This window comes from Megascapheus bottae, chromosome 20 (assembly GCF_031878675.1).
Source record: "Megascapheus bottae isolate mThoBot1 chromosome 20, mThoBot2.hap1, whole genome shotgun sequence".
Taxonomy (NCBI): Eukaryota; Metazoa; Chordata; class Mammalia; order Rodentia; family Geomyidae; genus Megascapheus; species Megascapheus bottae.
The window spans coordinates 43,295,243-43,323,101 of record NC_143528.1 but is presented as its reverse complement, the minus strand read 5'-3'; the positions used below and the strand labels follow the sequence as shown (position 1 = coordinate 43,323,101).

The window sequence follows — 27,859 nt, the reverse complement described above, 5'->3', positions numbered from 1 at the left end:
TAATTCTTCAGATGCTGCTGTGAATGAAATGGTTTCTTAATTTCCTTTGGGAGTTGTGTACAGGAATGCAGCTGATCTTGGGGTTTGATCTCTGCATCCTGCAATCGGCTGAATTCCTTTGTCAGCTGAAGCAGTTTTCTTGTGAGTTCTCGGGAAAATTCTTTGTACAGGAGCATATCCTCTGAGCATAAAGGCGTCCCCGAAGTGTCCCTTTCTAATTGAGACGAGAATTACTTCCTCTCCTTGTCCAATTGCTAGCATTTCTGTGCACTGTTGAGTGAAATGGTCTTTGGAGCCCTCTCGCCCTGTACTGTTCTTGAGGAAGCTTTCTCTTGCTGTTGAGCATATTACCTGTGGGTTTTCACAAAGCCCATTTTCATGTTCGGGTAGCTCTCCCCATTCCTACTTTCTGATTGCTTTCATCATTAATCAACAACAACAATAATAGATGATGTATTGCCAGGTGCTCTGGTGGTTCAGGCCTGCAGTCCTAGCTACCCAGGAGGCTAAAATCCAAGGGTGACAGCTCAAAGCCACCCTTGGCAGTAAAATCCATGAGACTCTTATTTCCAAGTAACCAACAAAAACCCAGAAGTGGAGCTGTTGCTCCTGTGGCAGAACAATAGCCTTGTACACAAATGCTAAGGAGTGGGCCCAGGCCCTGAGTTCAAGCCCCACACACATCTAAAATATGAAAAACTATATAGTTCGTCCAATGGCTTTTCTCTGCCAGTTAAAATGATCCTGTAGCTCTTTCTCCTGTCATTGATGTGATGGATGGTTTTCTCACACTGACCCACCCTGTCCTCTGAGATCTGTGAGCGTGTGGAACTCATTTACTGTGCTATTAGATTCGGTTCGCTAATGTTTTCTCAAGTACTTCTCCACCTATGTTCAGAATGTAATTTTCATTTCCCATCCTCGGCTTTGGACCAGGGCTGTTTATGGACCTGTTAGTACCAAAGTGGAGCAGGCTACCGTCCCTCCCCTTGTATATCTGAGAAGAACAGTGTGGCATCGCCCTTCCATTCCTTCATTGGGAGCTTTCAGTGTTGATTTGGTCTCTGATTTTCACTCAGTTTAGATTTTGGATTGTTCTTCAATTCGTTTGTGTGTTTCTCTGAATTTGTCCTTTTCTTCTGGGCTATCCAGTTTACTGGTACACAATTGTCCATGATATTCTTCTATAATCTTATTTGTGCAGGGATGATACCTTTTTACTAATGAATTGGGGAATCTGAATTGTCACTCTGTTCTCAGTCTATCTTATTTACTCTCCTGATTTAAAAAACAAATATGAACTTCTGGTTTTGTTGTTCCTTTTCTGCTATTTCTTTTCTCCACTTCATGCATTTCTGCTTCGGTCCTTGTTTTTATCCTGCCTTCTGGAAGCATTAGATTAGTTTTATTTTAGATTAGGTGGTAGGTTTAGATTAGGTGTTGGTTGTTTAATTCTCTGCAAACCTTGTAGAGGTTGTCTGGAATCTGGAGCCATTTAAAGTGCTCCGTGTGAGTTTGAGGTGTCTTCCTTGTGTTGTCACGGGTTGACGTCATCCGTGTTTGCAGCTATCAGGATATGCACTTGGTAGTTTTGTGTGCGATTTTGAGGATGTTTTTATGTGGTTCCAACAGAATGATTTGGCCCATGGTGGCCCATCTTCACACCTGCCCAGAGAGACTCCAGGATGGCTTCCCTCTACCACCCCATGTGTCCAGTACCACGTTCTGGTTGGTCAGAGCTGCACAATCAGAGTCCTAGGAGACGTCAGCCACCAGGCTCTGCCTGTGGACAGAGGAAGAGCCAGTCTCTGGAGGACTAGAGGGGTGGGGGGCAGTGTGGGTCCACTGACCAGGCAGGCTACCAAAACTTCTGAAGAGATGTTGGTAGCTGTAGGTTGGCGATTGTGCCACTTCCCCTGACTTCTTCCCCTCAGCCTGTGAGGATGGGATTCACATGGTACCTGTAAGAGCTACACATGGTCAGGAGTTCAGGGGAGGCCGCAACACAAATCCAGGAGTACATCTCGAAATTACTAGCATTTTTCCTATGTTGCCATGCATTTGCACGTGGCTGTTATCTGTAGGGCCTCACTGTCTCCCATGTCCCTGTGGTATCGTAAAGAGATGATGTGGATTTCCTCGCATACAGTAGGAAATTCAGTAGGGATGGGACTGGACTGTGCTCTTGATGTGTTGCATAATCAAACTTAATTGTTTCAGTTAAGTTTTCATCTCATACGCTGCCCTCTTGCAAAGCCATGTTTATACCATAGTTCTTCAGCCAAACATAAGGCAGAAATAGAATATGTGATTGGAGCTATTGTGTGCTTGCTTCTTAATAAGAAGGAAGATTAGAACTGTTTGAAATTACATATTAATGGAAAAACAAAGTAAAAGATAATAGGATGATAACTTTGGGTTGCTATTAAGTCTGGATTACAGAATATAGTTTTGCATTTATCAATTGAATATTTAATTTCCTTTGAAAACTTATTCTTAATTACATTGAGAGTGATACATTCAGGCCAGGAGTGTGGCCTAGTGGTAGAGTGCTTGCCTAGCATGCACAAAGCCCTGGGATTGATTGCTCGGTACCATAAACACAGGAAAAGCCAGAAGTGATACTGTGGCTCAAGAGGTAGACTGCTAGCCTTGAGCAAAAGAAGCTCAGGGCCAGTGCCCAGACTCTGAGTTTAAGCCCAAGACTGGACAAAAAAAAAAGTGATGTATTCTACTGTTTCCCGCCCAATGTGTTAGCACATGTGGCCAGCCGTAATGGGGGAGGCCCGGCTGAGGGCACCGTAAAGAGGGAGGCCATAGAGGGAGGCCTGGCTGAGGTCCGGCCGTGGTGTCTGAGCTCCATTCGAGCTGTGGCACTGCCACTTCTACACAGCATGCCACCTCAGACCACAACAAGGAGGCTCTCTTCATCATTGTCATTCATAAACTACTCATCCTTGAATTGGGGCTGCCTTCCACACAGGTGCAGGGAAGAAACCCAGGGGCGGAGATGGAGCCACAGCCCTCCCCCCCATGGGGGCAGCTGGCTAATGTCTAACCTGGTAACATGCTGTACCCCGCATGGACAAAGCAAACATCCAAACTAGAAAGATATTCTGATGAGTCACCATTTCCAACTGTCTCTATGCAGCTCTTGGTTCCGTGGGCAGCTTTTCTCTCCACGGCCCCAAAGCCACACAGAGTGGGGCTGAGAAAGCCACCGCTGTTACTTACCTGCAGATGACATTAAACAAATGACTCCATAATTAATACATCAGCTGTAATGTGCCAGCTCACCAGGCAGTACTACTAATTAAATACCAGATGTTAGTTTTCAGACTTCATCAGCTGAACTAAAAGCACTGAAATCAAACAGAAATACTTCTAAGTTCAACAAAATAAACACCAGGAAGTGGGGATGAAAGTGGGGTGGGAGCAGGGGGAAAGCTGTGAATGAAGAGGAGAGAAGGAAGGAATGCATCAATAATTCAACCTATTTCCTACGTTAAGAAGAGTGCAGGAAGGGGTGGGTTGGGAGGGATGAGTGAGAATGTTGGAAGGCCTGGCATCGATCGTGGAGCATTGTGTTCATAAACTGCTTTGTTAAATTGCAACTCCTTTGCAATTTGAATTTTTAAAAGAAAAAATGCTCGGCTGGGCACGTTGTCTCATGCCTGTAATCCTAGCTACTCAGGAGGCTGAGATCTGAGGATTGTGGTTCAAAGCCAGCCTGGGCACTAAAGTTCATGAGACTCTTATCTCCAATTAATCACTAGAAAATGGGAAGTGGCGCTGTGGCTCTAGGTTAGGGATGTAGCCTTGAGCTGAAGAGCTCAGGGACAGCGCCCAGGCCCAGAGTCCAAGCCCCAAGATCCACATTAAAAAAAAGAAAGAAAAAATGAGCAGCTAAGTTTTCTCCCATTAACAACAATAACAATAACAAAAACCTAAGAAGGGGTATGGATGCGTGATGCCTCCACTATTTGGTGAATGTATTTCCACAATCTGGTGAATGTATCCCCTCTATACATTACCTCGATAATAAAAAAAAAAAATTAAAAGAATAAGTGGGTGTGAAGAGGTCGGAGCATGTACTGGACCCTCTCACAACCAGAGGTCTGCCCGTGCGCCTTCCTGGCTGTGCAATCAGCGGGCTTCGGTGGGCGGCCATGCCCCCGGCTGTTCCTGACCTGACCGTGTCTCTGCTTCCCCCAGACCCCGGGCCGTGTGCCCTGGCGCATTCCTCACCTGACGGTGTCTCTGTTTCCCCCAGACCCCAGGCCATGCGCCCTGGCGCGTTCCTCACCTGACAGTGTCTCTGTTTCCCCCAGACCCCAGGCCATGCGTCCTGGCGCGTTCCCCCGCAGACCCCAGGCCATGCGCCCTGGCGCGTTCCTCACCTGACGGTGTCTCTTTTTCCCCCAGACCCCGGGCCCTGTGCTCTGGCGCGTTCCTGACCTGACCCTATCTCTGCTTCTCCCAGACCCCGGGCCGTGTGCCCTGGCGCATTCCTCACCTGACGGTGTCTCTGTTTCCCCCGCAGACCCCAGGCCATGCGCCCTGGCGCGTTCCTCACCTGACGGTGTCTCTGTTTCCCCCAGACCCCAGGCCCTGTGCTCTGGCGCATTCCTCACCTGACGGTGTCTCTGTTTCCCCCTCAGACCCCAGGCCCTGTGCTCTGGCGCATTCCTCACCTGACGGTGTCTCTGTTTCCCCGCAGACCCGCCGCGCGCCTGGACGCCGGCGCCGCCCTTCAATGAGGACCGGTACTCGCCCGCGCCCCGCAGCATGAAGGGGCTGCCTGCCGGCCGGAGCCAAGCCCCATTCTGCGCGGGCCACACCTGCGGCCTGGCGACCCCCGACGACTGCGAGCTGGCCCTCGACCACCTCCACCGCGGGCCCGACCCCCGGCAGCCCTACCTGCTGGGCCCCGCCGAGGGCTGCGCGCTGGACCACCGCCGCTGCTCGCCCCGGAGCTCCGTGCGCTCCGAGTGCGCGCCGGCGCCCGCGGGGCCAGGCGCGCCCATGTCCAGCACCTTCCCCCGGATGCACTACAGCTCCCACTGCGACCCCCGGGACTGCGACCCCCGGGACTGCGGCCCGCGGGACTGCGAGGGCGGCACGGCGGGCCGCGCCGGCGCGCGCCGCATCCCCGCCAACCTGCTGGACCAGCTGGAAAAGCAGCTGCCGCTGCACAGGGACGGCTTCCACACGCTGCAGTACCAGCGGGCCTCGACGGCCGAGCCACGCGGCGGCAGCCCTGGCCGCATCCGGCACCTGGTGCACTCCGTGCAGAAGCTCTTCGCCAAGTCGCACTCGCTGGAGGGCGCGTCCAAGAGCAGCCTGAACGGCGGCGCCCGCGGCGACGACCACCACGGCCACCACGCCAAGCACGCCAAGAGGAGCCGCAGCAAGGAGCGCAGGCCCGAGGGCGCGCGCCGGCCCGGCGCCAGCAGCTGGTGGAGCTCCGACGACAACCTGGACAGCGACAGCACCTACCGCGCGCCCGGCGCGGTCAGCAGGCCCCCGCCGGGCCCCGGCCCGCACCGCTACCCCGACGCCCTGCACAGCCCCTTCGCCGACCTCTCCCTCAAGACCTCCACGAGCAACAGCGACGTGAAGTGCTCGGCCTGCGAGGGCCTGGCGCTGGCGCCCGACCCCCGCTACCTGAAGCGCAGCTCCTGGTCGGCGCTGACCGTGAGCCAGGCCAAGGAGGCCTACCGCAAGAGCTCGCTGAACCTGGACAAGGCCCCGGCCCACCCCGACGTCCAGCCGGCGCTGCGGCCCTGCCACTACCTCCAGGTGACTGGGGAGCGGCCGGGGCGGGGCGGGCGGGGTCCTGGTGCGCGCACGCAGGTGGGTGTCCTGAGTCCGGATGTCCTGCTGCGCGGGTGTCCCGCCGCTCGGGTGTCGGGCCGCCCCGCCGTCAGGGCCGCCAGGGAGCCTGCGCAGGACCGGGAGGGCCCACGGGCCCTGCTCCGGGTCCTGCTCCCACCCAGACACCTATGTGTGTCAGGAGCCCTCTCGTGACTTGTGCACACGCGTGTGGGGGTCACCTGATGTGTGCACACGTGTGTGGTGGTGATGGTCTCCTGATGTGTGCACACGTGTGTGGTGGTGATGGTCTCCTGATGTGTGCACACGTGTGTGGTGGTGGTCTCCTGATGTGTGCACACGTGTGTGGTGGTGGTCACTTGATGTGTGCACACGTGTGTGGTGGTGGTCACTTGATGTGTGCACACGTGTGTGGTGGTGGTCTCCTGATGTGTGCACACGTGTGTGGTGGTGGTCTCCCGATGTGTGCACACGTGTGTGATGTGATGTGGTCTCCTGATGTGTGCACACGTGTGTGATGTGGTCTCCTGATGTGTGCACACGTGTGTGATGTGGTCTCCTGATGTGTGCACACGTGTGTGATGATGGTCTCCTGATGTGTGCACACGTGTGTGGTGGTGGTCTCCTGATGTGTGCACACGTGTGTGATGTGGTCTCCTGATGTGTGCACACGTGTGTGGTGGTGGTCTCCTGATGTGTGCACACGTGTGTGATGTGGTCTCCTGATGTGTGCACACGTGTGTGATGTGGTCTCCTGATGTGTGCACACGTGTGTGGTGATGGTCTCCTGATGTGTGCACACGTGTGTGGTGGTGGTCTCCCGATGTGTGCACACGTGTGTGATGTGATGTGGTCTCCTGATGTGTGCACACGTGTGTGGTGGTGGTCTCCCGATGTGTGCACACGTGTGTGGTGGTGGTCTCCTGATGTGTGCACACGTGTGTGGTGGTGGTCTCCCGATGTGTGCACACGTGTGTGATGTGGTCTCCCGATGTGTGCACACGTGTGTGGTGGTGGTCACTTGATGTGTGCACACGTGTGTGGTGGTGGTCACTTGATGTGTGCACACGTGTGTGGTGGTGGTCTCCTGATGTGTGCACACGTGTGTGGTGGTGGTCTCCCGATGTGTGCACACGTGTGTGATGTGATGTGGTCTCCTGATGTGTGCACACGTGTGTGATGTGGTCTCCTGATGTGTGCACACGTGTGTGATGTGGTCTCCTGATGTGTGCACACGTGTGTGATGATGGTCTCCTGATGTGTGCACACGTGTGTGGTGGTGGTCTCCTGATGTGTGCACACGTGTGTGATGTGGTCTCCTGATGTGTGCACACGTGTGTGGTGGTGGTCTCCTGATGTGTGCACACGTGTGTGATGTGGTCTCCTGATGTGTGCACACGTGTGTGATGTGGTCTCCTGATGTGTGCACACGTGTGTGGTGATGGTCTCCTGATGTGTGCACACGTGTGGGGTGGTGGTGGTCTCCCGATGTGTGCACACGTGTGTGATGTGGTCTCCTGATGTGTGCACACGTGTGTGGTGGTGGTCTCCTGATGTGTGCACACGTGTGTGGTGGTGGTCACTTGATGTGTGTGCACACGTGTGTGGTGGTGGTCACTTGATGTGTGCACACGTGTGTGGTGGTGGTCACTTGATGTGTGTGCACACGTGTGTGGTGGTGGTCACTTGATGTGTGCACACGTGTGTGGTGGTGGTCACTTGATGTGTGTGCACACGTGTGTGGTGGTGGTCTCCTGATGTGTGCACACGTGTGTGGTGGTGGTCTCCTGATGTGTGCACACGTGTGTGGTGGTGGTCACTTGTTGTGTGCACACGTGTGTGGTGGTGGTCACTTGATGTGTGTGCACACGTGTGTGGTGGTGGTCACTTGATGTGTGCACATGTGTGTGGTGGTGGTCACTTGATGTGTGTGCACACGTGTGTGGTGGTGGTCACTTGATGTGTGCACACGTGTGTGGTGGTGGTCACTTGATGTGTGCACACGTGTGTGATGTGGTCTCCTGATGTGTGCACACGTGTGTGATGTGGTCTCCTGATGTGTGCACACGTGTGTGATGTGGTCTCCTGATGTGTGCACACGTGTGTGGTGGTGGTCTCCTGATGTGTGCACACGTGTGTGGTGGTGGTCACTTGATGTGTGTGCACACGTGTGTGGTGGTGGTCACTTGATGTGTGCACACGTGTGTGGTGGTGGTCACTTGATGTGTGTGCACACGTGTGTGGTGGTGGTCACTTGATGTGTGCACACGTGTGTGGTGGTGGTCACTTGATGTGTGCACACGTGTGTGATGTGGTCTCCTGATGTGTGCACACGTGTGTGATGTGGTCTCCTGATGTGTGCACACGTGTGTGATGTGGTCTCCTGATGTGTGCACACGTGTGTGGTGGTGGTCACTTGATGTGTGCACACGTGTGTGGTGGTGGTCACTTGATGTGTGTGCACACGTGTGTGGTGGTGGTCACTTGATGTGTGTGCACACGTGTGTGATGTGGTCTCCTGATGTGTGCACACGTGTGTGGTGGTGGTCACTTGATGTGTGCACACGTGTGTGGTGGTGGTCACTTGATGTGTGTGCACACGTGTGTGGTGGTGGTCTCCTGATGTGTGCACACGTGTGTGGTGGTGGTCACTTGATGTGTGCACACGTGTGTGGTGGTGGTCACTTGATGTGTGTGCACACGTGTGTGGTGGTGGTCACTTGATGTGTGCACACGTGTGTGGTGGTGGTCTCCTGATGTGTGCACACGTGTGTGGTGGTGGTCTCCTGATGTGTGCACACGTGTGTGGTGGTGGTCACTTGATGTGTGCACACGTGTGTGGTGGTGGTCACTTGATGTGTGCACACGTGTGTGATGTGATGTGGTCTCCTGATGTGTGCACACGTGTGTGACGTGGTCTCCTGATGTGTGCACACGTGTGTGATGTGGTCTCCTGATGTGTGCACACGTGTGTGGTGGTGGTCTCCTGATGTGTGCACACGTGTGTGATGTGGTCTCCTGATGTGTGCACACACATGTAATGTGTGGAAACCTCATTGTGCACTCCCGTGTGACGGTGGTGGCAGGAGGCCCCAGGTCTTGCGGCTGAGTGGAATTCCACAGTGCAGAAGCACAGCATTTTCTTTCCCTGCTCTCTGCGGCCCGTGGACTGCTATGAGTTGAGCTGACATGGCCTCACCACAGACTCACGGGCAATCACCTGCATCTTTGCCTGTAGTGTGTCTTTACACTACAGCACACATTCGAAACAAGCAGATGTATATGAACTAATAACCTACTCTGATGACCTTGGCCTTTGCTTGAATCCTCCAGTGAGCCATGTCCACATACACAGCCCAAGTGGAGTAAAGCCTCCGAGGCTGGGGGGTTTGGCGACAGCACCAAGCTGTTCTTGCCCACACAGATGTGTCTGCATCTGCAGCACCAACAGCAGTGAGCACCTCCCTCCCCCCCCCCCTCAGGCTCCGGCCTGGTACCTGGAGCAGTGTCTCTGAACTGCATGGCTCGGGACATCTGGCTGGGGATCAGATAAGATGAAGTACAAAGGCGAAGACACTTTACACACACTGCTTTCGAGAGCTGGCGTGCTGTGGAATTCTGTGTTTTATGTGATTACCCTCTCCCCCCTGCCCATGTAGTCCTTGAGGGAGGAAGCCAGGGAATCCAGAAAATGGATGCCAGCTGGCAAATGCCCGCCACCTGGGCCCAGGAAAGCCTGAACGTCTCAGGTTTGTCCTTAATGTATACATGTGTTTCCCTTTAACATCACCTGTTCTCACCTGAGAGCAGGGGCCTAGGTGTGCTTGGGTCCTCAGAAATCTTCCTGGCGTAGAGCATAGCAGCCCCGAATGCCGGCTGAGTCATCAGGCAGCCAATCAATGGAACAATGGAACAGATAAACAACTGGAATCTCGTCAGAAGCAGAGGTGCGGGAGATTTTAGCAGCACCAAGTCCTCCTGGCTCCTCCTCTGGGACTCCATAGCCCCTTGTGGCAGGCAATACTCACCAAACAGCTTAGAGATAGATTTATTGAGGAGATATATTACTTGTCAGATAACATTTTATTTTTACAGCGTGGAAGAGGCTTAAATTTTGCTTGCAGTTGGCAAACCTTAACAATATCCAAGACTAGCAGGGGCTCTGATTTCATCTTTGTTGTAGATAGAAGCTCGATGCGGGGGCTGGACCTGGCAAGTCTGTAAAACAGCACTTAGGACCGGCTACAACAGACCGAGGTGCTTTGTGCAGATCTCTCTGTCCTCTGCCCGCTGCCCCAGGTCACTCCTGCGGGCACCAGCCTGCACCTCAAAGGGCATTGCCCCTCTGCTAGGACACGCACGAACCTCTCGTGGCACATACTCCTCCTCTCTTTCAATGAGTGCTCCTCTTTTATGATGAGTGCTCCTCTCTCTTATAATGAGTGTTCCTCTCACATTCGGTGCTCCTCTCACGATCAGAGCTCCACTCTCTTACGACGAGTGCTCCTCTCTGCCCCCCCACACCCACATCCACGTCTCACATCTTTCTTTGGAAGGACCCCACTGAGTGTGAGGACTTCTGGAACATAGCCACAACACGCAATGAGACGTGAATAAGCAGAGATTCTTCTAGTTTTTCAAATATCTGATCCTTATTCCCATTGCCCCATGGACTTGTTTCCAAAGTTTGTCTGAGTCTGGATCCATGTAAGAGGGTGCCATTGCAGTAGGTGTGCTTGTGTCTAAATCTCTTTCAAAGTACAGGTTTATCCATCCTGTCTGCTCCTTCTTCTGCATCCTCCACCCTTCTGTTTTCTGTTCATGTCTTGGTGCAGAGGCAGTGCTGCCTCAGGCTCTGCCCTGGGTCTGTCCCATCCTATGGCCTCTGGGGCTCCTGTCCTCATGTTTCTGCAGAGCCAGGGCTGGCCGCCTGCTTCTTGGCTTCTCTGGGGCTTCCTGGTATGTGTATCTGTCACCCTGTATTCTACAGCTACCCCTTAGCTAGCCAGGAGGTGTTGCAAGGGTAGAAACCTGGCCAGAGTCTACCCTGCCTGTCACAGGCCTGCACCGGGCCAGCGGAGGGCAGGGACTGTGCAGGTGGCAAGGGTCAGATGGCCACGGTTAAGCACAGAACCTGCCTCGTCGTGTCCTTTCCCAGTGATGGACTGCGGAGACTGGGTCGGATGTTGTTGTCCTGAGGTGGGATGGGAGGGAGCCCTGGGAGCAGGGACAGCATTGCTGGGGCCCTGGTTCACCCACCAGGGCAGGCCTCCCTCCTGCAGTGCAGCAGGCTCCTTCTGTGTCCACCTGGGAATGAAATGCCAGCAGCAGCCTCGCCCTTCCTCACCGTCCCCCGGCCATGCTTTCTCACTCCTGGGAAGATATGTGGTGACAAGCCACAAATCATATGCACACCTCCTCTGGCTGTGTTTGTCCCTGGACTCGGCACTTCCAAAGACATCCTCCTCAGAATCTTCCTGTATCTTGATCCCGCGGAACTTTCCAGTGGAAAGGTGCAGGGAGGATACACGATGCTTGGGCCTCACGGGCCTAGCACCACTTCCCAGCCAGAAGACGGAAAATAGAAAAACATGCCTTAGGAACTTGTGTAAGAATAGACCTAAAAGAGCAAGAATGGAGACATGAATGTCCGTGAATATCATTCTTCTTTCTTTAAACCAGACGTAGAGCTTTGCAGGGCGAAAGGATCCCTTTGATTTCCACTTTTGGCTTATGCAGAATAAGTCGTTAACACTCAAACTTCTGGTTCCAAGTGATCAAGGCAGAGGGTAGGCGCAGTGGAAAGATAGCTCTGGCCTGCAGTGTTCTCCTCCAGGCAAGCAGCGAACTCTGTGCTCCTGGCCTCCACAACGGCAGACATACTACCCAAATCTTGAGTTTTTGCCAGTCCTGGGGCTTGCACTCAGGGCCTGAGCACTGTCCTTAGGCCTTTTCCTCTACCACTTGAGCCACAGCTTCTGTGACGTGGTATAGGATATATGTTTTGAAATCAGACATTTTTCTACCTCCAGCCTTGTTTTTTATGTTTGGAATAGCTTTGAACATTCAGGGGTTACTTTGTATCTATATGATTTTTAAAAATTCTTTTCTTTTCGTGAAGCATGCCATGAATACTTTGATGGAGATTAAATTCAGCCTTATAAATGCTTGGGATGGTATAGTGTATTCCTTTTAGCAATATTAATTCCTCCGATCTATAAATGTGGGACGTCTTTTCATGTCTCTTTGTGTGCTCAATTTCTTCCATCAATATTTTGTAATTTGCAGAGTAGAGTTTATTTGCCCCTTTTATTACACTTATCCTTCACATTTACTTTCTTGTAGCTATTGTGGATGGGACTGCTTTGTTTTGTCCTCGGGAAGCTGTCATCCATGTTTGTGTACAACAATGCAAATGACTTTTGCATATGGACTTTATGTCCTGCAACTTAACTGAGTTCATTGATGCAGCTGAGGCTTTTCTGTTTTTAGAATCCTGACAGCTGCATACGACAATAATGTGACTTCTTTTTCTGTTTGAATATCTTTGCTTAATTTATTTTTGCTTACCTCTTTGTTCTGCAATCTCCAGTACCATGTTAAAAAGGAGTAGTCAATGTGAACATTTTTGTTCCAGCACTTAATTTAGAAGAAATGATTGCAGCTTTCTCCCTTTCTGTGTGATTTGTGATGCTGCTGCTTTCTTTGGGTTTATTCTACACAGTCTTTGCTGTTTGTTTATGGAGTCATTTTTGCATCGTTGAGAGGATGGGTATACTGATGTAGCACATTGACTATTCATTTGTATATGTTGAACCATCCTTGCCTCCCTGGTTACATTCAACTTGAATATGGAATATTCAGTTCAATTGGGTTTGGTTCACTGGTGTGTTGAGAACTTTTGCACCACCATCGTGGCTGTTGACTTGTCCTGTAGTTTTCTTTTGTCATTGTGCCCTTGTTGTATTTTGCTACCAGAACGGTACTATCTTCATAGAATGAGTTTAGAAAATTTCCTTCTCTTTCAGATATTTTTGGAATAGTTTGAGAAGAATTAGTGCAAGTTGTTCTTTAAAAGCTTGGCAAAATTCAGCACTGACACCTTGTTTTCCTTGTTTCCCTTTTTACTACTGGCTCTAGCTTATTGCTTATTATCGATCTAGTCAGGGCTAATGAGTTTTTCTTTTTCAAGTTCTTCATTTCATTGTGTTTTGTGGTTTATTCTCTATTTTGTTTATTTTTGCTTTGATAATTCTTACTTCTTTTTCCTTGTACTTTTAGGTTTGCTTTTATATATACTCGCCTTCTTCTGGAATAGCTATAACAGAAATATCACTTAACGGTGCTCCAAAGTCTTGCAAATTTTCTTCATATTTTTTTATTTCAAAGAATCTATCTTCAATTCCTCATTTCTGCTTGATGTGGTATATTGTTGAGGCTCTCAACTGCATTTTTATTTCATATGCCAAGTTATTCGAGACTTCTGTTTTCTGTTTTTTTAACGATCTCTGTCTCTTCTCTGAACTCTTTATTCAAATCATGAATTGTTTTCCTAACATCATTGCATTGTCTCTCTGTACGCTCTGTGTCTCACTCAGTTTCCTGAGAATTATGATTTGTCATTCTTTTTCAGGCAATTCATGGTTGCCTTTCTCAGAGGTCTTTTGTCAGTCAGCCATTGCTCTCATTTTGCGGTGTTGAGTCGCTGTTCTCATTCATACTTTTGGTGTCTCTTTTTATATCTGCACATGTGGGAATCTGCTGTCTAGACTGATGTTATAGGGTGCCTTCCATCACAGCTTTTCTCCCAGTGATTGTCCAGGTGTCCTTTTGCTGTGCTCTGCTGGCTTTGGCTTGAGGGACCTGGTTCTGCAGCCTCTACAATGCTCCTGCCACTGTGCAGTTAATGGCACTGGGCCTGTGATGATGGGCTCTGAGAGCCAATCAATTCTTGGGAGCTGTGCCAAGACGAGGGACAGTGCAAAGCTGGAAGTAGCAGGGCCAACCTTCTATAAAGGAGCGAGGTGCCTGCAGAGGGCGAGGGGCTTGCTGCAAGAGGACCAGGTGCCTGCGGCTGGGGCCAGCACCTGTGTGACTGCAGCTGTGTGAGCCTGTCCACTTCAGTCTTTTGTGATCAGGTCACTAGAAGAGAACCAAGCCTCAGGTGTGGTGAGGGCCGCGTCCGGTCACCAGCTGGCCTCACCTCTGGCAGGGCTCTGACATGTTTAAAGATGGTCCTCTGAGGAGGTGCCCTTGGACAGGGTGTCCAGAGCCCCCATGGGGCTACGTGCTGACTCAGAAGCCCACGGCCCCCGAGGCCCAGGGGCAGGGGCTGCAGCACCAGGGTAGGCCAGAGGCTGATACCCCTGCCGGGTCAGATTCCAGGGTTCTTGCATTTTCAGAAAGGTTGGGGCTGTAGCACATAAGGAGCCAGTACAGAAATAGGCAGGCGGGGGCCAAGAAAAGGGAGGAAAGAAAAGCGAGGCTGAGTTGTGAGGGCATGACCATGCTGAGCAGGAAGCTGAGCCCCCTCCCTGGAGCCCGGCCCCCCTGCTCCTGCCCCATGTGTGCATGGAAGTGAGAGGAGGTCCCAGCACACGTCTCAGAAGGCGGGGAGGGCCAGGCACAGAGCCTGCCCTTCCACTGGCCTTTGTCCATGCTGCTTCTCGGCCCTCTCGGCACCAGCAGCCACGGGTCCAGGACTCCTCCCAGCCTTCTTCTCCAGGCTGGCCAGCTTGTGGCACCTGCCCTGGCCATCTGCCTACGTCACCACCTGCCTCACAGGTGAGCCAGCCTGGCTGGGGAGAGCTGGGGAGTCCTCGTGTGCTAACCTCCAGTGCAGGGCTGTGTGCCCTACTGTGTACTTGCATGCATGCCACAGTCACACAACCATCTCCCCCACACGCCTGTCCATACAGCAGGCTCTAAACTAACCCACGGGCTGATTCACAGCAGACACTTCACAGCGTCACCTATGTGTCCTAAGGACCACTCATATGTAACTTGCCTATACACTCCCCAGTTAGGGAATACCTCCACATGTAAGCACATGTGCACATGGGTGCACATGTGTACGCATGTGTATGTAAGTGTGCATGTATAGGATCTAAACTCTAGGGCAGAAGAGACTTTTAAAGAGTGGCTTTTCACTGAGAATGTTCTAACATTAAAATGCCAGTGCACAGAGCAGATCTCTGCTGAGTGAGTGTTGGGAGGCTCCCTTCTGGGTGAAGGAGTGCCATAATTGGAGACCATCAATTAGACAACAGAGGAGAACGGTAATGAGGACTCAGACACCACCAGAGATTTTATCAACCCTAGGGGATTTTGGAAATGGTAAACAGTTCCTGGTACAATGCCAACAAAACAAAATTCTCTCTTCTCTTGATTTGCATGGTAGTTATGTTCCTGAAAAAGAAAAAAAACACTGCTCATTAAAACTGCAAAAGAAATGAAACAAAAGGTACTGATTTCCATACAAAGCAGAGTCCAGTTCAAGGCTTCAGAAAGAAGACAGGAAACGTGACTTTCTGAATCCCTCATGACATGAGCAGCTCTTCCTCAGGCAGGACTGCTGGGTCCTGAAGACAAAGATGCCCTCAGCAGACAGATTTCAGGGAGCCAAGGAGTGGGGTGCCAGCTGACCCCCATGGACTTGCCATCACTGTCAGATAAAGCCTGACAACTGCGACCAGCAGACTGCGGTGATAACCGTGTGTCTGTGTACCTAATATGCACTTCACATGCATGCACCTCTGCACATGCGTGCCTATGCATGTGCACACACATATGCTTCACCATGCACACACATATACCTCTGCGTGTGCACACACATATGCTTCAGCATGCACACATACCTGTGAACATACAAGCCTCTACATGCACATGAGCGATGGAGAATGAGGAAAATATTTCCCAAGGAAGAGCACAGTTCTAGACTGCTTTTCTTTTCCTTCCTTGGTTTCAATACACCAAAGGGAACATTATCGCTAAGCCTGGCCCCGCTCACCTGTGCCTTGACACTTGAAAAAAGGAAAAAATACTTGAGCATGCAGTGTTGAGCCATCCTTAAAGCAAGATGTCACAATGTGCCTCAGGAATTGCCTTTTGCAGAAGTGATGAATGCTGCTCAGCCTTGCACACAGGTGGGCAGTTACGAGGGTGGATCACAGCAGTGCAGCAGAGGCTGCGAGTCCGTGGATCCGCAGAGGCTGGCGGATGCAGCAGAGAAGCCGCCCTGCAACAGTGTTTAGCGCTTTGCACACGTGGCCACCCGGGCTCGGCTGCAGGAGAACAGGGTTATTTATGGTGACACAGAGGCTTTCAGTATTCCAGCCTGTCCTCAAGTCTTGAGACGTGTGCTTGGGATGGCTATTTCATGCCTGAACTCAGGCTCTGGTTTACAGCTCTCCCTGCATTGAATTCTTTCTGTCAAAAGCTGTGATATTGGCTCCTTAAATCAGAAACAGAAACATGCACGCTGGCCTCACTTGTTAGTTAACTTGCAGACTGCTGAAAAATCTTTACCTACTTTATGGAAACATGGTTTTTCACTCACAAAAATATCCTGCATACCTGCAGGGTGAACATCTCCCATGGTGGCAGCTGGCTCCTTCCCAACTGTCACCCCAGTGTTCCTAGAGCACTGAAGGACAGGAGTGTCCCCAGCCAGGCCCCAGCACCCCCTCCCCGCGTGCCTGCCCTCCTCTGCTGGTCATTTCAGATGGTAACATTCTGGCCTCACCTCCCATGCCTGCCCTCTACTGCTGGTCATTTCAGATGGTAACATTCTGGCCTCACCTCCGAGGCCAGGTGTTCACTCTGCCAGAGCCCCCGTGGCCCCTCCAAGAGCTCCTGCACTCTCTTCTTTCACCCCCATTGCCCAGGATTCATTTCATTCTCTGCTCATGTTCTCTAGTTAAACAGTGCCACTGAGATGGGACTGGGTTAAATGAGGAAACACGGTTTTTGCTGGGCACACTTGTGGTCTCAGCCATTTAGGAGGTTAAGAGCAGAAGGATTACAGTTCAAGGCCAACGCAAGCCGGTGGCGGGGGGGGGGGGGGGTCTTGTCTCCACAGGTAAACCTGAGTGTGGTGGGAGATGCTCTGCTCTGCAGAACTCACACACGGGACCATGGTGGTCCTCAGTCAGGGTAAGAACATAAGACCCAATTCAAGAAGACAACTGAAGTCAACAGGACTGAAGGGTAGCCTGCCTGGCACGCATGAACCTGTGCATTCAAGCCCTAGGGCCACCTAAATAAGTCAACACGGTATTTTCACAAAAACAAATATGTTCCAATGGAAATAGATGTAGAAGGAAACATCACAGAGGAGTCCCCAACCCATTCCTCAGGGTGACACCCCTTCCCCTTAGACGCACCCCTCAAACTCTGTGTCCTCACACACCACCTGACACCTGCCTGCATCAAGAAGCGTGCGGCATGAGGGTTCTGCACGTGTCTGCAGGAATCCGTGTGTTGGGTGGTCTTAGGGCGGCAGGTAGGATGGACAGGCTGAGAGGCTGTGCTCCAGGATGTCGGAGGTGGCTTTACCAGAAGCGGGGATGAGCTTGTGGGCACACAGGCTCAGTTGCCATGTGGCTCCCTCTTCTGCTGCTCCTGGCCCTCCCCACTTCCAGAGCTGTGTGCCCGCCCCGTGAACTTCTACTCTATAGAGATGTCACGGCCTGCCGTACTCAGGCTTTCTCTCCTGAGCGTCTGCCCTTAGCTACACGTGTTCTTCTTAATCTTATTTTTAATGTCTGAGTAGTATCCCCTGCATGGTTATCCTAGGTTTTTAGTCCATCTACCAGGATAAGGCACTGACCTTTTTGTTCACGTCTGAGTAGCACAGAGCCAGATCGTAAAGATTGCAGACATACTGAGCAGGAGGGGACTTGAGCAGTGCTGCCCTGCGCCTGGCCAGTGGTGGCTGTCTGACAAAGGCAGGACTCGGCTTCCGCCCACCCCGGGTGGGATGTCCAGGGGATGCCTTCCGACGCCCCTCTGCCTCCTCAGCCTCTTGTGTGTGATGATCAGAAATGCCTTTCACTAAGAAGATACAGATAAGAAATGTCACCTGTCCAGAGAAATCCATTCTTCATTCATTCTTCGTCATTTTTTTCCAGAGCTCAGACATACTTGCTGGCAGGAAATGATGTCTCCTGTGAAACCGAGATACTCGGCGGGCAAACTGATGCCTCTTTTCTCAATTGCTAATTGCTTGTTGAAGCTCCCTCTGGGTGCGCCAGACTTCCAAACCATTCTGCCCACAACGTCAGCTGCTCCGCAGTGTGAGCAGTATGACTTTGGCCTTGACCAGGTCATTAATATTTCATAAAGTCCTTTCCGTGTGGTCTGTATTCCTCCTCCAGCTCAGAAACAACATAAAGATTTTAGAACCAGCCATGTTGAGGGGACTGCGGTCAGCAGCCAGCCCCTCGGGTAGGATGGACTGTGGTCGGCTCCCAGGTGGGCCATCTCCTCACCCTGGTAAACACTTGCCAGCACCACGCAGTGGGTAAACCCCTGTGCCTTAGCCAACTCAAGGAAGTGCTGGTTTAAAGCCAATGCAGTAAATAAGTCACTAAGTCATACCTGCCTGGAGTCAGGCACTTGTCTGGTGCCCAGGGGTTATGTGGGTAAGAAGAGTGCCACCTGACCAGACCACAAGTGCAGAAAGGGTAAGGAAAGTGGTGAGAGTATTTCCCTTTTCTCTTGGCTTCTTGCCTAGGCTGCAACGTGGGAGACTTGGGTCTGCCAACCAGACCACTGAGGTGCTTTCTGCCAAAAGCCCTGTGCTTTCAGCCATCATGGGGCTCCCTATTAGAAGAAGTAAACCAGCAGGCTCCCGTCTAAACCAGCAGGCAGTGGTCTGGACCACCCCGCTCCAGTGTGGACCAAAGGGCCCTACTCTGGACCAGCTGGCTTCAGGTGCTACCAGGGTTGGAACAATGGAAACATCCTTCTTAGGAGGGATAAGCCTGGAATGCTAAATGTTCTATGATGGAAACACCAAGTCTGAAGTCTCCCTCGGCCTGGGGCTCTACCACCTCCCTTCCCTGCCACAGAGCAGCTGCATGGGCGAAATTCTGTGTGGTGGGCAGGGAGTCAGGCAGTGTCTGGGAGTTCTCGCACACAGGTGCTGTCTTCTGTGGATGTGTTTGGCTTATGAACTCCATTTTTTCCTGTTGAGGCAGCGGTAGGAAGGGAAGCCAGCGTTTGAGTTCACAGAGCCAGCCCTCAGTCCTGGACACATACTTGCTTTCCCCCGCTTCGTGTGTGTCGTAGAGAAGGCACCCCCGCATGGAAAGTGAATGCCAGAATGTTGGCCTGCAGTTGAATTAGCTACAGAATTGTTTGAAGGCTGCCGCCAGGCCAGAACAGCAGCAGAGCGGCCTGCAGCACGCTCCCAGCCGCCATCCTTGCACCAGGCACTCGGGGCCGGCTCTGTTCCTTCAGGGTCAGACAGGACGGGCCACGGGGGCCTTTCCTTCTCGTAGGGCAGCGTCTTTGCACAGATGACGGCATCTGACATCCAGAATTAAGCCTCCACACTTTCATTAGCTTCAGAACAAAGGGGACTGGCAGTAAGAAAGAGGTCGTCTCTCCACTCCCCTTTCTTCTTCAGTTTTCCCAAGTTTCCTTGTAATTTCCTTTCATACCAAAAAGAAGTGAGTCTCGAAGGTTGAAATGTTTTCCTTTCCCGTCTGCTGGGGGCAGTGGGCATTTTTCCTCTGATTTTCTCACTCTTCCTGTCACACGTTTGTCATTTTGCAGTGAGAAGGAGCTGGTGGCTTCGTGCTGCGGTGCCGTCCTGGAACCTGCAGCGCTGGCTGGCGTGTGGCCCGGGGCCCGCGGAGCGCTCACGCTGTTTCTGCCTCTCAGGTGCCTCAGGACGAGTGGGGTGGGTACCCCACGGGTGGCAAGGACGAAGAGATCCCCTGCCGCAGGATGAGGAGCGGCAGCTACATCAAAGCCATGGGGGATGAGGAGAGTGCAGACTCAGACTCCAGCCCCAAGACGTCCCCGACATCCGTCCTCCTCCCCGAGCCCCTGCTGAAGTCCATGGTGGCCGGGCCCCTCGGAGACCTCCCCAGGTAAGAGCTTCCTGGAATCTCAGCCCTGCTCTCCCCCCGCCACGCGGCCTCTGGGAAACCTGCACTGAATTGTGTCATCGAGTCACTCAGGCGGAAGCGCTGGGCCCTGGGGCCGCTTGGGTCTTTGGTCATTTGTTCTGTGCAGCATCTGTGTTGGCCACGCTGCAGCCCATTCAGCCGTTTCCTCAAGGAGGACCTGGGCTTCTGTGAGCCAGTGTGTGCACGCGCTGGGCACGGGAGCGCGAAAGGGCCTTGCCGGAAATGACAGGGCCTGGTGGGGGTGAAGGATGAGTCCTAGTGTTACACACAGAGATGCCACCTTGATCGATCAGACTTCCTCAACTAGAGATAAAGCTGTGTGGGAAACAGGTTGTTACAAATTGAAAACGTGAGGTCTGCTCCCTGCGGCGCTGAGCTGGATCCTGCGTGGACGTCGGGGTTGAGCACAGCCCTGCTCTTTTGACGGTGCTGAGCCAGGTCCTGCTTTGACAGTCATACTCGGATATCTGTGCCAAGAGCACCCCGTCTCTTCCCTGCGGCCTGTGGCGCTGCCAGCCTGCTGTGAGGGATACATGACAGGAAAGTGGCTGCTCCATGTACTGCTTGGTTGTTTAGAGGCATTGCTGTGCCACACAAGTGACCGTGTCACAAAGCCCCCTTTGTGTCATCCTCCACCCAGCCCGGTGCTTGGCAAATCCAATACCTGGTGAACATTAGCTTGCGGGACAAAACAAAAATACGAATTTTAAATTGTAACTGGTCTGAACTGTGGAAGCTGGGCAGCTGGGGCCAGGAACTTCCTCCTGCCCTGGAGGACAGAAGGGTCTGCAGAGCCCTCGTATGAACCTTCTCCCCAAGCTCTGCAGGTCTGACAGGCGCTGCGGGGCCCTGCTGGGGTCCACGGCCTGCACTGTGGTGAAGCAAGGTGTAGCAACTGTTGTTGTTTTGTTTTGTTTTGTTTTTGCATGATCACTTTTGTCCACCAAAAGGACTTTTTTTTTCATATATATAGAAGGTGCATTACTTCACATACATTGATAACCTTTCTCATGTCTTGGTCCCCATTTCCCTTCCCCGACCCCTGCCCCCATCTTGTTTTTCCCCCTTCCCTATCCAACTTCAAATAACCAAATATGCATATATACAATATATCAGATAACAAGGTGAAATACTGTAACAATATGAGATAACCAAGGGACAGCAAAAGAGATGAGAGATAACATAGCACATTAAGGACACCAATCACTTGTTATATGGCTTTTGTTTCTATATCCTAGAGGTCCTTTCATTTAGCATCATAATATATGGTCTTAGGTATCTAGGTTTTGCTCTATTGCAAATCTCTGCTATGAGAGCCCAAGGTCTCTACTGATTATGACAAATGAGGGAAACCATGGAGCCTATGTTCCTTTGAGTCTGGCTTACTTCACTTAATATGATTTTTTTCTAAGTCTTTCCATTTCCTTACAAATGGGGCGATGTCATTCTTTCTGACAGCAGCATAGAATTCCATTGTGTACAAATACCACACCTTGTTGATCCACTCATCAACTGAGGGACATCTAGGTTGGTTCCATATCTTTGCTATGGTGAATAGTGCTGCAATGAACATCGTGGTGCTAGTGGATTTAGTATGTCCTTGTTTCTGGATGGTTTGGTAAATGCCCAGTAGTGGGATTGCTGGGTCACAGGGGAGCTCTGTGTGTAGCCTTTTGAGGAACCGCCACACTGTGTAGCAACTATTTTAATTGACCTTTCCTAGTGAACTGTGCAAATGGACTGCTTCGTTCTAGAGTTTGTTTTACCCATGTGGATCCTTTTGAAATGCTCTGTAAGGCGTGGCTGGAGGGACTGGAGGGACGATGGGCGTGAGCTGGGATCCGAGGCTGCCACCGTTCTCCCAGGTGGAGATCTTCCGAGATGCAGAGCGATGCAGGTGATGAAAGGGGAGGGAGAGCTGCTGTCTGTTGGATCTTCTTCCTTCCCACATGCACAAGCACCCCTGTTTGCAGGGCGTCCGTTAAGGGCGCAATGCGTGGGAGCTGGCGTCTTGGCCTCGGCCGCTGCTGTGCAGCAGGGCTGTGGGGGCATCACCATCACACATGTCCCATTACATACCGCAGGCCACAGAGGAGGCCCTCACCTCCGCCTGACCACGGGGCTGCAAGAAGCCTGGGGCTGTAACTGTGCTTATCAGTCCTCTTTTCCAGCCATGTAATGGAAAACCTCTGTGAGGGCTGCAGATGTTCTGCCTCAAAGAGCTGGACCTCTTGGACCAATGCCAGAATCATTCTGCTGAAAGTTGTCTTTCCCTCAGCAAGGAGGAGGGGAGAAGAAGGGGGAAGGAAAGGAGCCATCAGGCCTTCCCAGAGAGAACGTTAGAGCCTTTCAAAGCAGCTGCATGTGTCCAGAAATCATCTGGGAAGATGAATCACTGATTTCTCCAGGCCTGGGCTCTTTGTGTTTCTGGATGCCTGGCTCTACCTGCCTTTGGGCTGGGCCCTCCAGATCACTCACCCATACTTCTTGCAGATGCCCCACCAGCTCCCAAATCACAGGCCTTTTCCCTTGTTACTCTGACTTCTTTAACCTGCCACATGCCCAGCAGAGCCCGTTATTAGCTGAGACTACAGATGACAAGCTTTCATCCCAGACTACCTCTGGAAGGCGCCTCTGATGCGTCCTCACTCCGCTCACCCTGCAGCAGCGCCTCCTCCCACAGGCCTCGTGAGCCCAGATCCCATGGTCTGTTCCCTGGTTCCCACCCTCTGCCACCCCAGACTGCTGCCCTGAGAGGACGCGGCCAGGGTAGGCTCCACCTCGTCCTCCCGCAGGCTTTCAGTTCTGAGGGTTACATACACCACATCCTTATCATCCTGCTCAGAATAGCCTAGTTCTGGGAAGCACTCACCAGGGGTCGACAATGGTGAACCCCACAAGTGCACGGCTGTGACAGACCCGGTAAAACAATCATCTGCAGACTGGACAAAATAATCAGTGCTGCAAAAACAGAAACGGAAGCTGCTTCACATCCATCCCGTCTCCTAACTCCACATCGGTTGGAAAGGTACCAGACACTCGCCTCCCAGAGAATACTTCACACCTGAACTGTGCACATTTTCAATGAACAGGAGTCATTTGCTCCCCAGAGGAGGTGTCCTGCCCCACAGGCTCCAGGACCATCTGTAGGCACGCAGCTTCCAACTCCATTGTTTCTGTCGGAGACAAGGGCAGTGTTTCAGTGCCAGGCTGGGAAGCGGTGACCAGTATTAGAATGTGCATTTGCAGCTCTGTTTCCCCTTCCAGGAGCCAGGAAGCTGACGATGTCCTGAGGCTGCAGGGGTGCAACCTCAGAGTGGAAGGTGGCAAGGCACTTGGCATGTGTCCCTCAGGCTCCCACCATCAAGAGCCATGCCTCCAGAGCTGCATGTAGGGGGTCAGGTGACTCAGTGGTCCTGGGCATAGGTGGTTGTGGGTGCCAGCGACCCTGGGTATCCGTGACTATGTGCATCCGTGGTGGTAGGTGCCTTGTGGTGGTGGTGTAGGTGGTGGTGGGCATAGGTGGCCTTGGGTGTCAGTGACCATGTGGTAGTTATTGTGGTTTTGTGCATACATGGCTGTGGCACCCGTGGTTATGTGGTAGGTGTCATGGTTGTGTGCATAAGTGTGTATGTGCACCAGTGGTTACATGTGTGAGTGCGATGGCTGCAGGAGTCTTGGGAAAGCTGGATTTTCTCTCTGATGCTCGGCCTGTCCATAAAGCTGTCCAGAGAAAACAGAAGCACCCAGAGCAGGAGCTGTGTACACGTGTGTGGTGCATGTGCGTGCACACGTGTGCACAGAGGGATTTCGAGCATGTGTTAGAGGAGAGCCTGGAATAAATCTGTTGCTTTCTGGGCCCTCTTGTGTGTTTTTAGTAGCTGCACTTTGTTTGGAAGTGTAGTATTCCTGCTGAAAAGTGACCATAGTTATACTTCGGGGCTACAAGTGGAGGTGCCATTTTAAAGACATAGAAGTGAGATATGTTCCCAGCAACGGTGCCACATGATGTGTCCCCAAGGCCACTGTGTTGGGAACATAAAGTGTGTGGCTCCCCCCGTGGGGACAGCCCGTGTGACACTCCCGGGTAGCCATGCACATTGCGGGCAGCTGTGCTGAGTTCCTGCAACAGAGGACACAGCCCCACGTGCGACATCTCACAGAAGGTCACCTGATATGCTGAGCCTCCCGCCTCCCGGCGCTCCAGGGAATCCACCTGCAGAAACAATGCTCCAACTCGAGAGACCTGGTCTTCTCCAACTGTCAGGGCTGTGGCCCAGGCCCACACCTGTGTCTGCACCCCACAAGGAAGTGCACCACCTCCCTCTGGAATCACACTCTCTCCTCCCTCTGGAAGCACACTCTCTCCTCCCTCTGGAATCACACTCTCTCCTCCCTCTGGAAGCACACTCTCTCCTTCCTCTGGAATCACACTCTCTCCTCCCTCTGGAATCACACTCTCTCCTCCCTCTGGAAGCATGCTCTCTCCTCCCTCTGGAATCACGCTCTCTCCTTCCTCTGGAATCACACTCTCTCCTCCCTCTGGAATCACACTCTCTCCTCCCTCTGGAAGCACACTCTCTCCTCCCTCTGGAAGCACACTCTCTCCTCCCTCTGGAATCACACTCTCTCCTCCCTCTGGAAGCACACTCTCTCCTCCCTCTGGAATCATGCTCTCTCCTCCCTCTGGAAGCAGGCTCTCTCCTCCCTCTGGAAGCACACTCTCTCCTCCCTCTGGAAGCACACTCTCCCCTCCCTCTGGAATCACACTCTCTCCTCCCTCTGGAATCACGCTCTCTCCTCCCTCTGGAAGCACACTCTCTCCTCCCTCTGGAATCACACTCTCTCCTCCCTCTGGAAGCACACTCTCTCCTCCCTCTGGAATCACACTCTCTCCTCCCTCTGGAAGCACACTCTCTCCTCCCTCTGGAATCACGCTCTCTCCTCCCTCTGGAAGCACACTCTCTCCTCCCTCTGGAATCACACTCTCTCCTCCCTCTGGAATCACACTCTCTCCTCCCTCTGGAAGCACACTCTCTCCTCCCTCTGGAAGCACACTCTCTCCTCCCTCTGGAATCACACTCTCTCCTCCCTCTGGAAGCACACTCTCTCCTCCCTCTGGAATCATGCTCTCTCCTCCCTCTGGAAGCAGGCTCTCTCCTCCCTCTGGAAGCACACTCTCTCCTCCCTCTGGAAGCACACTCTCCCCTCCCTCTGGAATCACACTCTCTCCTCCCTCTGGAATCACGCTCTCTCCTCCCTCTGGAAGCACACTCTCTCCTCCCTCTGGAATCACACTCTCTCCTCCCTCTGGAATCACACTCTCTCCTCCCTCTGGAATCACACTCTCTCCTTCCTCTGAAATCTCAGCCTCTCGTTTTTCTGGAAGCACACTCTCTCTTTCCTCGGGGCGTGCACCCTCCTTCCCCTGGAAACACATTTTCTTCCCCTGCTTCCTACCTCAAGTCCCCTGTATTGTTCCACTGGGAAGGACTGCTTGTTCACCCCACGGCTCCACTGCCCATGACCTCATGAAACAGCAGCATCTGCCTCAGAACCGGCTGAGATGGCACCTGTGTCCATCAGCCTGAGTTCGTCAACCCTGAACTCCCTTCCTGGGCCCATTTAATTTCCAATCATCAGGATTTTCCTAACGTGATTTACTTTGTGCTATCATCCTCCAGTTTCTCCGTATCTCCGTACGGTGGTTGTAACTTTGAAGGGGGCGGATTTTGGGGGATCTGTAATATTCTTGGAGCCAGCACCTCACTACATGTTCCGGAGGATCTTGAAACTCTGTCCTGCCTCCCAAGTGTGGGCACGGAGTCACACTGCACAGGGCCTGGATAGTTAGTTTTTATCTTCTGTGGGTTTCTCTACTCCCTGGTTATATTGTGAATGGGTCAGATGGAAGGACAGTGTACACTCGTATCTTTTTATGAGCCCGCACTAATCATTGCACTGTGACATTTGGTGGACATTGCTAACTGACTAGAGTATCTTTTTGTTCTGCATGATACAGTTATTTTAGCTTCAAATGCACGCATGGCTAGTGAAAACTTGATTAGCTGTAGTCAAAATCAGATGACAGATCTGCCTTTCCATTGATCCTTACATGTTATATTATAGACTACTCAAATTACTTATTAAACTCAGCATTTATCATTAAATGCCACAATAGTAAATAGAATTTTTCTGAGCATCATAGCAGTCAATTAATGGAATGGGATGCTCAGACAGCCAATCTGGCAATAATCTGTCGGAACATTATGTGCGGGATATCTAGAAAGCGATTGAAAGTTTCCTGAGCCCCTGACAAACATAAAAGTAGACTTGGAAGATGGGGGAGTGGGTCCTGGTCCCCCAGCTCACTGAGGAGACCCACGACTTCAGGGGAGAGAAGGAGGCGTGGAGAGCCAGCACATCTGCCACCCTCCCTGTCCCCACAGCCCACAGAGGGCTGGTTTCTGACCCACAGGCTTTCTTTGGAGCTTAGAGCAGCTGCTGGGGTGGGTGGGCAGGGGCGTGGGCTGGCAGCACACCTCCCCTGTTCACCGCAGAACAAATTCTCAGCACCCACCACCAGCTTCCCCAGGGTGCCCCGAGGGCCAAGTCCACCTCCAGTCCTGAGGCTTTGGTGAGTCCCAAGCAACCCACCACCTGAGGTGCAGAGGTGGCCAGCAGAGAGCAGGCAGGACCCAGCTACCTGGCAGAGGCCCTCAGGATGTCCGGCCTGACCCATCAATGATACCATTCCATGTGCAAGGCCAGACCATGAAGACCAGCTGGCAGCCCAGTTCTCCAGTGTGTGGAGATGAACACAGAGAGTCAAACAGGATGAGAAGTCAGGCAGAGTCCAAACAAAGGAGCAGACACATCTGCAAGAGCCACACCCCCACCAGGCCGAGGCCTGGCTCAGGGAGGGGACGATGGCTGCCCAGAGAAGCACCGGCATCAGGGGAATTTGCTCACTCCTACACTAGCACCAGAGCAGAGAGGGTCCTGGCCCCTGGGACTCCTTACACTCACAGGGCTCAGGTCCTTGAAGCTGAGCAGCAAGTGTGTCCGTTCTCCTTGGTATGGAAGGGACAGGCTTGGAGAGGAAGTGGGATGTTTTGGGACCCAAGAATGTCTTCATCTCTACATCTTCCCACGAGTTCTCCTGGCAGGAAACTGCTGTTCAATATTTGACCATTTAATAATTGATGCGATTCTGGGCAAATTATTAAACTGGAGTTGCCTTGGAGTGAGGTTGTTTCTGAATTCCCTGGCTCCAACCCAGGGTAGCGGGGCAGCCCCACCTCACCTGGCTCAGGCTCTCCAGCGGCCCTGGCCGGCCCTGGAGCCAGAGCCCGCCAGGGCCTCGGCCCACACAGCCCACAGCTGCGGGGCTGTCCTTGCTTACCCCCACGTGCTGCCCCGGAGCAAACTTTGAGTGCAGCAGTTTCAAATGTTTTTGTCCTATCACGTCGGTGGCCCTCCTGCCTGTCACCTGTGACCCTGAGACCCGGAGATCCTCCTTTAAAGGTAGGAAACAGCATGCGGCTCTGGGAACAAATCACTACCTCTGCTCTTCTCAACGATGCAGTGGGAAGCTGTGGTGTTGGGCTGGGGTTTCCTTTCCACTCTGGGCTCTGGGCTCAGTCGCCTCTGGGTCATAGGAGGAACCACTGAACCCTACTGAACCAGAGCCTTCCTGTTTTTCTTGTTCTTTTTCTTTCTTTTTTTATTTTTGTTGGTCATGGGGCTTGAACGCTGCATCTGGGTACTGCCCGTGAGTGTTTCAGCTCAAGACTACCACCCCAGCCCTTGAGCCACAGCACCACTTCTGGTTTTCGGATGTTAATTGGAGATAAGAACCTCATGGACTGAGTGCCCAGACT

At 52.3% G+C, this 27,859-nt stretch overlaps 1 protein-coding gene and 1 long non-coding RNA gene across 2 annotated transcripts in view; one reads left to right on the top strand and one right to left on the bottom strand.

The window, feature by feature from the left end:
* Window positions 1-27,859, top strand: part of Dlgap2 (DLG associated protein 2) — a 496,365-nt gene that overhangs the window by 428,528 nt on the left and 39,978 nt on the right. The window contains exons 6-7 of the mRNA XM_090353712.1: window positions 4,721-5,802; window positions 19,726-19,937. Of these exons, the coding sequence (XP_090209838.1) occupies window positions 4,721-5,802; window positions 19,726-19,937 (1,294 nt within the window). The remainder of the gene's footprint in view (window positions 1-4,720; window positions 5,803-19,725; window positions 19,938-27,859) is intronic.
* Window positions 15,130-20,477, bottom strand: LOC150049519 (uncharacterized). The gene is made up of 3 exons (XR_016538956.1): window positions 17,980-20,477; window positions 17,666-17,889; window positions 15,130-15,243 (listed from the first exon to the last, which is right to left on the bottom strand). It is a non-coding gene; the product is annotated as an uncharacterized LOC150049519 (long non-coding RNA).